Genomic DNA, 14,493 nt, shown 5'->3' with positions numbered 1-14,493 from the left:
AATTGGATTAGGCTACACCTGATTTTAAAAGGCGGAACATTTTCACCGCAAAACTTGCACTGTATCATTTGCACTCTGCGTCTTTTTATGTTCGCGTGCACATTAAATCCATTCCACTCACGTTATCAGAAGAACACAGTAGCCTAAAGTTTTATTTTTTGAACACTTACTTTGGTCTCACTCAGGGTAGGAATTTCACGGCGGCCACGTTTTTGCCCCTTGCGTTGGCCGTTATGTCCCTTTGAAAATCAGAGGTTTACAGGCCACGGTGCCCTTGGTGCCCTTCTTTCAATATTCTGCTTTGCATCCTACTAATAGCGAATTTTATTTAGCCTATGGCCTGTCAAAATAATCTTAGCATTCACAGCGCAAATTAATTTCTTTTATGCAGTGGAGAAAGTGACAGCGCAAGAAAGAAAGTGCGTCTAAATTCACCCATTGTTCTCAGTTGAACTACTCGCGAAGTAGCCTACTCATCACACAGACATCACAAGTATCACATGAAAGAGCTTTTTCTCAGCTTTTAAACGATGTTAGCCGCGAATCGCTGTGGTGAACGGTTCACGAGAAAGTAAACTAGATGTACCGCAGTGCGGTACAAAATATGACCGCCGCCCAGTCCAGCACATTTTTTCCACAAAAAGAAATCACGCTGAAAGGCCTATATGATTCTAACTGTCTCACTAAATTGCATTATCCACACTCAATTCTCACTGGTATCTGCTAGACAATAAGTCCCAAAACATGATTAGTTCATAGATTTCACATGTAAAATTCATTTTATACAACCCCACCTCCATCTTGCCTGTTCATAATTCTGAGAAATTCTTGATTGTTTGTGTTATGTTTATGTTATGTGTGTGGGTGTGTGTGTGTGTGTGTGCGTGCTTGTGTGTGTGCCTGCGTATGTGCCTGTGCATGGAAGCGTACATATGTCTACTGTGTGAGTATATGTCATACGTATGATTACTGTGAATGTGTGTGTGTGCGTGTGTATCTGTTTGTGCACATGTGTGCACATGAAATGGGTTAACATGACCCCTGGAGGCAAATATACGGAAAAAAAATGGTCATCCTAGGCCCTACAGTTCTCAAGATATTCACAGAGAACTGTGTCTGGCCTACCCTCCTTTCGGGGGGTCCAGTCCAGCGGGGGGGCTACAGATCAAAACGAAAAATGACGGTTCCATGCTATCCATGTGGGGGTACATGCCCACCAAGTTTTGTGTACCCCGGTCTTTCAGTGTCCCGGGAATCCTTGTTGGTGTACGTCACTAAACGTACACATAAATTATTTTATTGTAAGGCCCCCCATGAACGAAAGTACACAAAACTTGGCATGCATTCGGAGGGTGTCATAATGATCCTACACTTTCAATTTCGTGCAGTTTTGACCATGTCAGCCAGAGATATTGTGATGAAAACACCTACATTTTTGCTTTTTAATTTTTAACTAGGTGGCGCTATACATGAAATAAGTGGTAATGGGATGGGTTGACATGGCCCCTTGAGATCAACATACAAAAAAAAGGTGGACCTCCTAGGCCCTACGGTTCTCGAGATATTCACAGAAAACTGTCTCCGGCCACCTACAGGCCAGTTGGTGTATAGTAACATAAATTAATTTATTGTGTGGCCCCCCATGAACGGAATTCCACGAAACTTGGCGTGCATTCAGAGGGTGTCATAATGATCCTACACTTCCAATTTCGTGCAGTTTTGACTATGTTAGGTCACAGATACCTGCGATTACAACACCTCATTTTTACTTTTTTGTGTTTAACTAGGTGGCGCTATACATGAAATGAGTGGTTATGGAATGGGTTGACATGGCTTCGCTGCGCGGCGGTCATAATTATATAATTAAATTTAATCATAAATTCTACTGAAGGTTTTCGTCCATCTCCCTACCCATTCCTCTCGGTGCAATACTTCACGAACCTTTCGTTTAACACATGACAAACCATATATCAGAATAAACAGCAGACCTTACCGAACATAAAGGTGTAAAGCAGTCCCCTGTACAGTTAGCCGTTCCAGAGTAATCCACTTTTGAATTTGCAGTACATTTCGACATGCATGGATGTCTCCAAATTTGGGCTTTAAGTTTTACAATGTGTTTAAATTGTTCCACATGATTTCATAACGGGCCAAATACAAAATAAATGTTACAAATATCGCCTATATATCGGTAAATCAGAGGACAGCTGACTAAGAGTTTGTGAAAGTAGATCACAAAATGCTAAGCATGCATCTAGGTTATTTGAGTTTCTTAAAGCTGAACTGTGCTTAAATTGTTCAATACATGATTTCATAACAGGCCAAATATAAAATAAATGGGTAACGCTTTAGAATAACATGTGCTTATTAGGTATTAACAGTGCATAATAAGCAGTTAACAATTCATTACTAACAGTTAGTTAACTGTTGTTATCCTTTAATAACATTAACTAACTGTTAACATGCAGCTTGTAAGTGATAATAAGCAGCCTTTTAAGTTACTTACAAGCATATTTGTTAACAGTTGTAAGTGTTAACAAGCAGCTTGTTAATGCCTGTTAATGGTGTATAAGACAAAGAGGTGGATAACTAATACGCTTATAAGACCTTTCTTACCTATTTGTAGTAAATTTTGCAGCCCCCCAATCTAAAGCGAGGACCATGTAGCCTAAAGTTCCACAAGCCCAACCTTCTACAAAAACAGTAGACAAAAACAAATGCACTCTCTGATGCAGGAGACCAGGGTTCAATTCCTGCTCACTGCAACAATTTTGAAGGTGTATTTCTCACAGCTAAACCAAGCTACATAGAGAGATACAGTATAGAGAGATAGAAGGTTGGGCTTGTGGAACTTTAGGCTACATGGTCCTCGCTTTAGATTGGGGGGCTGCAAAATTTACTACAAATAGGTAAGAAAGGTCTTATAAGTGTATTAGTTATCCACCTATTTGTCTTATACACCATTAACAAGCATTAACAAGCTGCTTGTTAACACTTACAACTGTTAACAAATATGCTTGTAAGTAACTTAAAAGGCTGCTTATTATCACTTACAAGCTGCATGTTAACAGTTAGTTAATGTTATTAAAGGATAACAACAGTTAACTAACTGTTAGTAATGAATTGTTAACTGCTTATTATGCACTGTTAATACCTAATAAGCACATGTTATTCTAAAGCGTTACCAATAAATGTTAAATATAGCCTAGATATCTGTAAATATTAGATGTTCAGATGATTTGCAGTTCTATATAATATGTCATGTTTCATGTTTTTGTAATGTTTCATACAGTGATGCAGGTCTACTGCAGTGAATAGGCTATACAACTTTGATATTTTTTATAGCCTATGTGGCCTTTGTGCCCTCCACCAAATATGCCCAACTGAAGGCCAAGTGGCCTTGCCCCCAGAATGGTGAAATTCCAAGCCTGGTCTCACTCATTGGATCCAAATAACAGTAATAGCAACCTCCAAGTCATGGTAGGGTAAGTTAAGCGATAAGCACATAGCCAATTAAACATGAAAAACTGAACGGGACACTTTTTGAAACTATTTCAGCTTGTGTAGGCCTATCAGTGCTTTCTGAACATATTGAACACACTTTTAAAAATACCGTGATAATACCGAAAACCGTGATCATTTTGGTCACTATAACCGTGAGGTTAAATTTTCATACCGTTACATCCCTAATTACGTATTAATAATTGACTCGGAACATGTAGGCCAAAAATGTTTCATGTTACTGCTGTTAATCTGCTCACAGTAATGAGAGGTGATAGTTTTCAGTTGATCACAGGCCACCAATCATTTTCTCTGGGCATTGCAGAGTCCAGTGAAATTGGGTCTTGGATCAATTAAGCTTTCATACTAGTAAAAGGGTGAGCTCAAACCAGATAAGATGTCTGAGCTGTTATTGTTGCTGTTGCTTAATTGTTCAGACTGAAATGGGAGTGAAGTAACTCTTTAACAAATACATAGTTTTGAAACTGAATCACAAAACTGTTATTTTGTTTAAAGTGGGTTCTTCATAGAAAGGACACCTACGTTACCCTACTATAGGGCACCTACGTTACCCTACTATAGCCAGCATATAGTAGCCTGACGAGCCAGACTCACATCAAGATGTTGGGTCTGGGAACTCACCATTGGCAGGGCTCAATCCGAGGGGCGGGATAAACGGTTGTCTTTCAAATTCCCTCTGCACGCAATAGGATAGCGTTATAGCTACAGTATGTCATTCTTTGTTCTTTTCCCAAATAAAAGCTTAACTCCAAGTCTTTAAGTGTCGCAGCCAAAGCCGATTCAAAAGACCACTGTTTGCCTGCAGCGGCAGCCATCTCCTTTGCATTCAAGTAGCAGGGAACTCTGTAGTCATTTATGTGACTCTATACACGATGTGATTGGCCTGACTAGAGTTTGGTTTTTCCAGCTTGCAAGCCAACGGAGAGTTGTGTGGTGAGAGGTGTGTGTGTGTGCATGTGTGTTGTGTTTGTGCGCACATGTGTACACATTTGAACGTATTGACACTGTCACTGTTCTAACGACCCGCTGCACATAACACACACACACTCCGCACCCTCACCCCCTTTCTCCTTCTCATCCTCCTCCTCCTCTCCCCGTCCGCAGGCACCATCCGTGAGCAGAACGGCGTACGCTGGCACGGCTGCCCCTACTGCTCCAAGGAGTTCAAGAAGCCCAGCGACCTGGTGCGCCACATCCGCATCCACACGCACGAGAAGCCCTTCAAGTGCAAGCAGTGCTTCCGCGCCTTCGCCGTCAAGAGCACGCTGACGGCCCACATGAAGACGCACACGGGCATCAAGGCCTTTGAGTGCCAGTGCTGCATGAAGTGCTTCTCCACCTCCGGCAGCATGAAGGTGCACATGCGCCTGCATACAGGTGAGGGTGAGGGGCCTCGTGCTCAGCGCCATCTCTCTTTCTCTCTTTCTCTCTCTCCCTCTCTTTTTCTTGGTCTCTCTCTCTTTCTCAGTCTCTCTCTCCCTGTCTTTGTCTCTCTCTCTATCTCAGTCACCATCTCTCTCTCTCTCTGCATTGTGGCAGAGAGGACCAGGTAGAACAGGAAACATTCCCAGCACATGGCAGGAACTGACACATTAGCATTGTACACAAAGCATTATGACTCTGATAAGGCACAACAATCTGTCTTGGATGTAAGACTGTTTATTACAATTTTCAGCATTCATATTCTCTGGGTACATTCTACAGAGTGTATCCATTTGAGCAATGTAGACCCACTCAAGAAGGTCCCTTGCACCACTAGGTGCTCCATAAGGGTGAGATTGGGCAAGTGTGTTGTTCAAACTGTGTAGGTAAGATTCAATCTGTAGAACATCATCCTGTTGAAATAACACTGAAAGAAACACATGGATGTGAACTTTTTAATCACCACTGAATCATAGAGGGCTTTCACATAGCCTTTTCATCTTAAATGATTCTTTTCTTTCAGTGTTGTTCTAAACCCGTTATTTATTTCAGGGCAAATATCTAACGCCACCAAGTAATTGGGATAATATTGTGGTGCAGTTTAGGGTGTGATGAGAAATACATTTGTGTTGTGCAGTGCTGGTGTATAACACAAACTTTTAATGACTCATAGAAAAACCAACACATCGGTCGAGCCAATGAGCTCCTTTGTGGCGTTGTGCTTCTCTGAGTTCATATTTTTCTGCATAATGATCTGCTCACTCAGCTGACAACCTCTGCCCACAGCCCATTACGAGCACACAGCGAAGGCATAAGCCTGCTCTCCGAAGGAAAGCAACCTTGACCTCATATCTCTGGCTCCCTGCATGGGGAGTGCATTTAATTACATTCACAGACAGATTTTTTTTTTCTCGTGCGGATGAGCTCTCCTTTGTGTTTATTTGCCTTTCTTTGCTCAGATTAGCCTGGTTAGGGTAAGTAAAAACCACCACCGCCACTGTCAGCTTGTTGTCGCTACGCTGACAAAACTGTGTGGGCTGCTAAACACTTCATCCATCTTTAATCTGCTCAGTGTCACATCTGTGTAAAGAAGAGGAAAATAAACATTGGAGTGGAGTGAATTCTGCTCTGTCAGTGGGCCCTGTTCGCCCAGGTGTTTATTCAAATAGAGTCACACACCTCATTAGAATAACAGTGCTATCGTCGAGTTGTTTATTAAGATTCCATTTTCAAGGTGTGCTTTCATTAACTCGCCTGTCAACAGGGACCTCAGCAAAATCAACACTATTATGTGAAAAACATAAACAAGGTGTCTCGTCAAAGAGAGAGATATTTATATCTAACTGGGAGTTTAGAATATTCATTTTAGTATTTTTTGTTTCGTTACGGTGCGAGGGGAGAGTTTGGCAACTACCAAGCTGTCTAGGGGTTAACTTTATCTACGAGGCCTCCGCGGTAACATAAACAAAATAAACAAAACAAAAAACGTACCGCTAAACCTAACATCCGTGGACCCAACTGTATGTGTGTGTGTGTGTGTGTGTGTGTGTGTGTGTGTGTGTGTGTGTGTGTGTGTGTGTGTGTGTGTGTCTGTGTGTGTGTGTGTGTGTGTGTGTGTGTGTGTGTGTGTCTGTGTGTGTGTGTGTGTGTGTGTGTGTGTGTGTGTGTGTGTGTGTGTGTGTGTGTGTGTCTGTGTCTGTGTCTGTGTCTGTGTCTGTGTCTGTGTCTGTGTGTGTGTGTGTGTGTGTGTGTGTGTGTGTGTGTGTGTGTGTGTGTGTGTCAGCCTGGTCGAGTCCCAGAGAGGGGTCACTAGGCATTAGGCCTAAGTTAATTGTCTTCCATGATGGTAGGGCAGGTGTGCATTTACCAATAAGCCAGAGGCAGTGAAGTCCTGTCTGTCCATCCGCTCTTTCCCTACCCTTTGACCTTTCACCTTTGACCCGTGTGACCTTTCTCCTTTTGGTCAGGCGTGCGCCCCTTCCCTTGCCCGCACTGCGAGAAGATCTTCCGTACCTCAGGACACCGCAAGACGCACATTGCCTCGCACTTCAAGAGTATGCAGCAGAAGAAGCACAAGTTCCCACGCAAGCCCCACAAGGCCCGTGTGTCCAAGAACAGCCTTCCTCTTCCAGACATCCCCCTCCAGGAGCCCATACTCATCACTGACATGGGTATGATGGTGCTCAACCACTCACAACTCAGAGGTGTAGTCTGTGCAAGTGGACAGGTCATTTAATGGACAGGTCATTATGAAGTGCACAGGAAAATAGTGGGAGACAGAGATGGGGAATAGGTTTGGGAAATTATTCATTAAGAATAAAATAATTATTAAAATTTAAATATTAAAAGAATAAAATAATTATTAAACTTGGTGTAGTCTACATGATATGCAGGACTACGCAGTATACCCACTCAAAAAGCATCACCATCTCAATATACCCACTTAAAATAGGCAAGGATAGGTATTAACATTTGGGGTTGATCACAGTATACCCACTACAGCCAACTAGACTACATCTCAGTATACCCACTACAGCTAACTAGACTACACCACTGTCACAACTATACTCCTACTGCTACAGAACTGTGTACCTTCCAGTAGCATTCCCATAGCTTTGCACATATCATACATATATGTTCAGAGATACGTTCTGATAGATGGACAGATGCATACAAATGTACTATAGGCTAACACCTTTCAGCACTTGCACATACACACACTCACCTACAGCATGTTTCCATAAACATGCCGATGCACTTATTCATTCACACTAATACACATGATATATACTAGCGCAGTCAGTCAGTGGAGTCAGTAACCATCTTGGGGAGCTGTAAGGCCATGCACAGATGTTGATATGACCATGTTTGTCTGCCACAGGCCTCATTCACAACCAGAACTCCCGTGTGTTACAACCCTACCTTGACCTTGTGGAAAATGATCGACCCTACAAGTGTGCCTGCTGCAACAAGGCCTACAAAAAGTCCAGCCATCTCAAACAGCATGTCAGGTACTGAATGTCCCCCTGGCTAAAACTCTCATTGTGAATTAAACAGAGCTGTCGAACAGAGATACATATATTATTTCTGTTTGCTCCAGTTTGTGAAGTTGTTTGGCTAAAACCCAGATTTAATTTGATTGGTTTATAAAAACAGTGCAAGATTAATTAATTCTGCACTATTCTGTACTTTTATTCACAACATGCTAAGCTAAGTCCTTTCACACACACACACACACACACACACACACACACACACACACACACACACACACACACAGACTTTATATACTGTGTATATGTGTGTGTGAGTGTATAAATCCAGTTATATATCCTGTCTAGCGTCCATCAAGTGAAAAAGAGACTCTCTTAATGAAGGTTTGCCATTTCAGACCCTTTGTAATGGTTGTAAAGACAGGTCGAATTACCTGCTTAAAAATGACCAATTCACAACCTTTATCTTTATTTGTCAGGATAGATTAGAACCTTTGAAAGTAGGACACAGAAAAGTAGGGGTAATTGACCAGCCACTCTTTGATCTTCTCAGAAAGTCACTTTAACCTTCCGGCTTTGTGCATCAACTAAATGTTCTGCCTTTTTTTCTCTTCATTTCAAGTGTGAGGAAAAAAGCCCTTGCAGTAAAGGTCACCCTTCTGATAGGAAATGGAAAGGAGAGACAAAAAAAACCTCAATAAAATCTCTCATAACTTTACCCTTAAGGATTATGACAGGAACCTTTGCTTTGCTAATTAGCTTCAGCAATTGATGTGCCCCAGCCACCCCCGACCCTCCCCCTTGCCTGGGTTGATAACCGCTAACGTTTACATATGAGATCCATACCCTTGGTCTCTGCTTAACTTTGTCCCTGTGTTATGTACCAGATTTAATAGACAGGTCATTATGAAATGCACAGGAAAATAGTGGGAGACAGAGATGGGGAATAGGTTTGGGAAATTATTCATTAAGAATAAAATAATTATTAAAATTAAAAAAATAAAATAATTATTAAACTTAAGAGAGCACTAAAAGTACTGCTACTGGTTTTTAAAGCATTACATGGGATGGGGGCCAACATATATATCAGACATGTTTCAATTTTACATCCCCCTCAGACTTCTCAGACCACAGAAAAGCCAGGTATTGTGCATACCTTCTACTCGCACCAAACAGGGTGAAGCTGCTTTCAGCTACCATGCAGTCCAGATATGGAACAAACTCCCTGATCACATTAGGAATGCTCAACCGTTGCCAATTTTAAAACCCAACTGAAGACCACCCTCTTCTCAGGCTTTTTCCTGTTTTTAATTTATTTTTTATTGTTTTTATTGTTTTTACTTATACTATTACTGTGATATGTTTTATACTTGTGATATGTTTCATACCTGTTCACTTTTATTTGAGGTAATGCCTTAGCTGTGTAAAACACATTGTGTCTACCTGGAGTATGAAATGCGCTATATAAATAAATTGCCTTGCCTTGCCTAGCACATATTTCAATTTTGTTAAGTACACTTGTGTTTTTGATTGTGAGGCATTTTACTGGCATGGGTAATATCAGTATGTAAGCCACTGTATTGCAGGACTGTAAGATAATCATACTAGAAATGGCATACATCCATTACCCTGTACAGATCCTGATAACAGTGTTAAAGTTTCATTAAGTTTAATGCATTTTCTAAATTATAATAATGCAATAGTTGGTAAAGTAGAAGTCCGCTGCCTATTGAAATGGCTTCTCAGAAAAAGTATTGTTATTCCTGCTTAGCACGCCGATCTAAATCTAATCTAAAAGCACAGCAGTAAAGTTAAAGTGGAATTTATTATTCTGTCAGTGTTAAAATGCAGTGAGCATTCAGGTGGAGGAAGGGGTGGGGTGAGGTTCGCAAACATCAACCTGATTATTCTGGGGTGTCGTGATTCAAAAAAAGGTTGAGATCCACTGGTCTAGTCTAAGAATCTGACCATTTCTCTGTGATTGTCTCACCTGCTGGTCCATCACTGATCTCTGTCATCTCTCTCGTCCGCTCATCTGACATCTCTCTCGTGTCCATCCCCAAGGTCACACACGGGCGAACGACCGTACAAGTGCATCCAGTGCAGCAAGGGCTTCGCCTCCTCGGGGGTGCTGAAGGCGCACATCCGCACCCACTCGGGCCTCAAGGCCTACAAGTGCCTGATGTGCGACACCACCTTCACCACCAGCGGCAGCCTGCGGCGTCACATGACCACCCACAGCGACCTGCGCCCCTATATGTGCCCCTACTGCCAGAAGACCTTCAAGTCTTCGCCCAACTGCAGGAAGCACATGAAGACCCACAGGTGAGCTCGCCCCTAGATATTAGAAACCTAGATATCGCATTGTCCGTCGAGTTCTATTGGGTGGCATACATCAACACAGCCGCCATATTGGTGGGGGCAACACCTTACTGTCTATGGGCAACACTTGCCAGCAATCAGAGACACCTGTCTGATTTCCAATCTGTTTCTCCATTGGCCTCCAGTGATTTACCGCTTGACTGTTGCCCCCAGCAAGTTGGCTGTGCTATTAACGTGCGTTCTAGAGCCCAATGCTGTATCCCCCTCGCCTCACGCCTGGAGCAAGAAGTCCTCTTTAGAACTGGGCTACACTGAACACCGCAACGTTAGCTGAGCGTGTGCTGTAACCATACGCTTCCATTATAATCGATGGAACTGCTACAGCAGCGTATACACCACAGATTTGTTTAAAAAAAAGTCCTGGCAGGAAGCAATTACATCAACGTTTTTTTTTATAACCAGTTTTTAATATTTTTTTTTCCGAAGTTTTTACAACTTAGTGTTAACTAATAATTGTTGCAAACTGGTACTACGAACAAAATATTAGTGCATTCCTGGATCTACATCCTTATGCATGCTTCCTGCCAGGACTTTTACGGGCTTTTCCCAAATCACGGAAGTAACGTCGACGCAGAGGTATAGTAGCAGTTAGTAGCATCCATCAGGCAAGTGTTATTTAAATAAACTCCTGGTGTATTTACAAACTTTTCAGTGCCTCGTTTTATGAGTAAAGAACATAGTTGTTCTACAGTAGAAGTTTCGTACCATTCAGGGCATTATTAGTGGGGTAATTTACGAGATAAAAGTTGGTACCATTACGACTGCAGAAACTCATTTGTTTCTGACAGCGCTACTCGACCAGGGTTCGACCAAGGGAAAACAGGTTCTGGGAGGGTGTTTGGCTCGGGGTCATGGTGCAAAGGACCCTAGGGTGAAATTACTTCGAACCATCGCTTTAATGTCACAGGATAAAAACAAAAATAACACAATCTGATATTGATTACAGATATTGATTGCGCCGAAAGTTGTGACACCCATCTGATATTTGTATACAGATCAGTATGATCCAGTTGTATCGGCTAGGAATGAAATGGGGGAAAAAAGCACTGATATTGATTGTGGACATTGATTACACCAGTGTCACGCTAACATATATGCATGTCTGGTCTGGTCTGGTCTGGTCTGGTCACTGCAGGTATGAGTTGGCCCAGCAGCTCCAGCAGCAGCCGGGCTCCTCAGACGGGACCTCGCTGGAGGACCCCATGGGCGGCCCCAGTGCCGTGGTGGCCCACGACATGCAGGTGGAGATCGAGGGCGGCCAGCTGCAGCCTCCACCCTCTGGCGTGGGCGCGGAGCAGCAGGCCATGCTGGAGCAGCTCGGCCAGGCGCAGGTGGTGGGGGGCCCCCAGCAGGTGGCGCTGCAGACGCCGCTGACTGATGGAGCCTTGGTGCAGGACGACGGTAAGACACAGCACTGTGGCATGATCACTTAGGCCCTCTAACAGCACATGTGGCTTTAGGAAAGAACAAAATTATGCATTTAAGTGCAGGTGTTGCAGAAATGGGAGGATCTGTAGAAATGAGAGGATCTGTAGAAATGAGAGGATCTGTAGAGATGTGTAGATCTGTAGAGATGTGTAGATCTGTAGAGATGTGTAGATCTGTAGAGAGATGTGGAGATGTGGAGATAAAATGTGTAGATCTGTAGATATGTGTAGATATGTATAGATGTGTAGATCTGTAGAGATATGTGTAGATATGTAGAGATGTGTAAATCTTTAGAGATAGGAGACACACACAGACACACACACACACACACACAGACACACACACACACACACACACAGGCACGCACACTCACTCGCTAACTGTCTATCTCTCTCTGTTCTGTGATTCTGTTCTATGGTTCTCCTCTCTCTTCTCTGTTTGTCTGTGCCAGGAGGGAATATATTCAGTGGGACAAATGTAAATGAAGGTAGATAAGGAAGATTTGAGCAGGATGTCTGTTTACACAACTGTGCTATCACTTGTGCTATACAACTGTTGCATCATTTCAACATTACGACATCTACGTATTTAAGGATTTACATGTGTTTGTGTGAGTGTGTTGGGGTGTGCAAGTCTATAGCATTGCACATGAGAGGAGAAATAAATGTGTGAGGATTGAAGAGAAATAGCGTCCTGTATGGCTTTGAATATGAAAAAAAGACCCGGAGTGCAATACCCATTTTGAGTTGAGAAGGAGCAAGAGATGAAGAAACCCCAAAACAGGTTTGACAGTGTCACATACACTGATGGTCATTTGCAGCAAAGCCTTGTTCTTGATGGACCACAAGGCCAGTAGCCATCAAAAGGAGAGATTTTTCAAAAGCGTACACAGTGCCCCTTCATGAAAGATAACCTTTGGTCTTGCTGAGAGATGGCTGCTCTGAGGCGATGACTCAAACCAGAGGCCTCCGTAGAAAACAAACCTTGAGAATATTACCTTGCCCACCTTGCCAGTTTCAATATTGCCTCAATTGAATGAGAAAGATCTTTTTGAAGAGCAAGGACAGGCAAGCTTTTTCTTTTTTTTGAAGATGATTGTATTCTCAGGTGCTGTGACACTTAACTCCTTCTGTCAGAAGAAACTTATTTGTGCACAAATTAATGAAATGTTGCGACAGGTATCTTGTTCCTGTGATGGGGCATGGGGAGGACGGTTGGGGCATGGGGATGGGGCGGTTGTTAACTGTGCTTTTGGAGTAAAAAGAACATCATTCCAAACGTGGACAGTGAATAATGGGGTTGTCCTGTTGTATGCCGCCCCACATTGTCTTTTGCTGGAAAGGTTAACATGACACGGGGGGGACAGTGCAGAAAGGTCACGTTTGGTAAAACATTCAGTTTACTCTGTTGGCACAACAACAAAAGAGCATCAAATGTCATGCATTGTTTGATCTGGTTCTCTGGGATAGTTGTCTCACTGATGTTTAGACATCAGTTTCTCGTGCCATTGCTCAGACTGAACTGTCGTCGTTGCAATCACATTCACATTCACACAGCTACCACTTTTACACTTTCACTGTTTCACTAAAATGTAGACGTATCGTGTAAAGATATTGCTCAGTCCATAGCAAAGATGTGATGGTGTTCAGGATCACCTGACAAGTGTATAGAGGGCGGTACCCCAACCTTACAGCTACCATAGAAGTAGGCTACACTCAAAAACCAGCCTTCAGGTGAAACATTAGTCCTTATGTTGACACCTTAATAATAAAAAATACTTATATTCTACATCTTTGTCGCTCCGGTGAACTCTCTCTCTCTTACTGGATTCGGTCCTCTCCCGTCGATGCGCTAGATGTGACCCGCAGTAGCGCGGAGGTACAATTGTTTTCTATGTGATGGTGTTTTTGGTTTTAGAAAAGGTACAGAACCGACGCACACTCTGGCTCCATATGACTAGTTTTATTAAATCGATAACTTTTCGGCCCGGGGCCTTACAAAACAGGAAGACCAACCACATCAATGTATATGTTAACAGTATTGTTGATTTTGGGAGAGTTGTCTCCTCATTTTTTTTCTCTCTCCTGCAGACCAGTTTGTGGCGTCGCAGCACACCCTCCAACAGAACATGGGCCAGTACGACACCTCCGCACTGCCTCAGCCAGCCTATGACCAGCCCGCACTCTCTCAAGGTAATACACACGGCCACATGCACTCCCTCTCTCACACGCTTGCGTGCACACACACTAGGGGTGTAACGGTTCATGTATTCGTATTGAACCGAAACGGTACGGGCGTCACGGTTCGGTGCATGAATTTACACGGAGAATACACGGTATAAAAATACATAAAACTCGTGTGCGGATTAATTAATGTCATGCGCAATTACTGTTAAGTAGCGAGAGTTACGGGAGTTCTTTAGCGACACCTAACGCTAATCTGTAGGTCGTCAGTCGAGTCCGTCAGTCATTAGCAGCACTAAGGTTAGACCCACAAGAGTTAGAGCAGGGGTCGGCAAATAGTGGCCCGCGGGCCAATTTTGGCCCGCCATCTATTCTATCTGGCCCGCGAGATGACGTTAATTTGCTGTTTAAATAAAAAATAAAAAAAATGATTTTTTTTTAACCCCATGTTTTTAAAAAGAAAAAAAGGCCTACAGCAATCCCATCAATTTCAGAACATTTATTGAGGTATAGATGATAGTCCTACTAAAGTGACAAAACAACAGGTGGAACATCCTTGCAGT

At 42.8% G+C, this 14,493-nt stretch overlaps 1 protein-coding gene across 1 annotated transcript in view; it reads left to right on the top strand.

Moving 5' to 3' along the window:
* Positions 1 to 14,493, top strand: part of znf236 (zinc finger protein 236) — an 84,461-nt gene that overhangs the window by 16,581 nt on the left and 53,387 nt on the right. Inside the window, exons 10-15 of the mRNA XM_076280325.1 lie at positions 4,627 to 4,899; positions 6,912 to 7,115; positions 7,826 to 7,955; positions 10,002 to 10,262; positions 11,455 to 11,720; positions 13,838 to 13,939. Of these exons, the coding sequence (XP_076136440.1) occupies positions 4,627 to 4,899; positions 6,912 to 7,115; positions 7,826 to 7,955; positions 10,002 to 10,262; positions 11,455 to 11,720; positions 13,838 to 13,939 (1,236 nt within the window). The remainder of the gene's footprint in view (positions 1 to 4,626; positions 4,900 to 6,911; positions 7,116 to 7,825; positions 7,956 to 10,001; positions 10,263 to 11,454; positions 11,721 to 13,837; positions 13,940 to 14,493) is intronic.

The sequence above is a fragment of the Alosa pseudoharengus genome, unplaced genomic scaffold, assembly GCF_046254945.1.
Source record: "Alosa pseudoharengus isolate Yale_2024_CS ecotype anadromous, Long Island Sound unplaced genomic scaffold, YU_APseudo_1.1 YU_APseudo_1.1_scf_12, whole genome shotgun sequence".
In the NCBI taxonomy this organism is placed as follows: domain Eukaryota; kingdom Metazoa; phylum Chordata; class Actinopteri; order Clupeiformes; family Clupeidae; genus Alosa; species Alosa pseudoharengus.
This window is presented reverse-complemented; position numbering and strand designations above follow the sequence as displayed.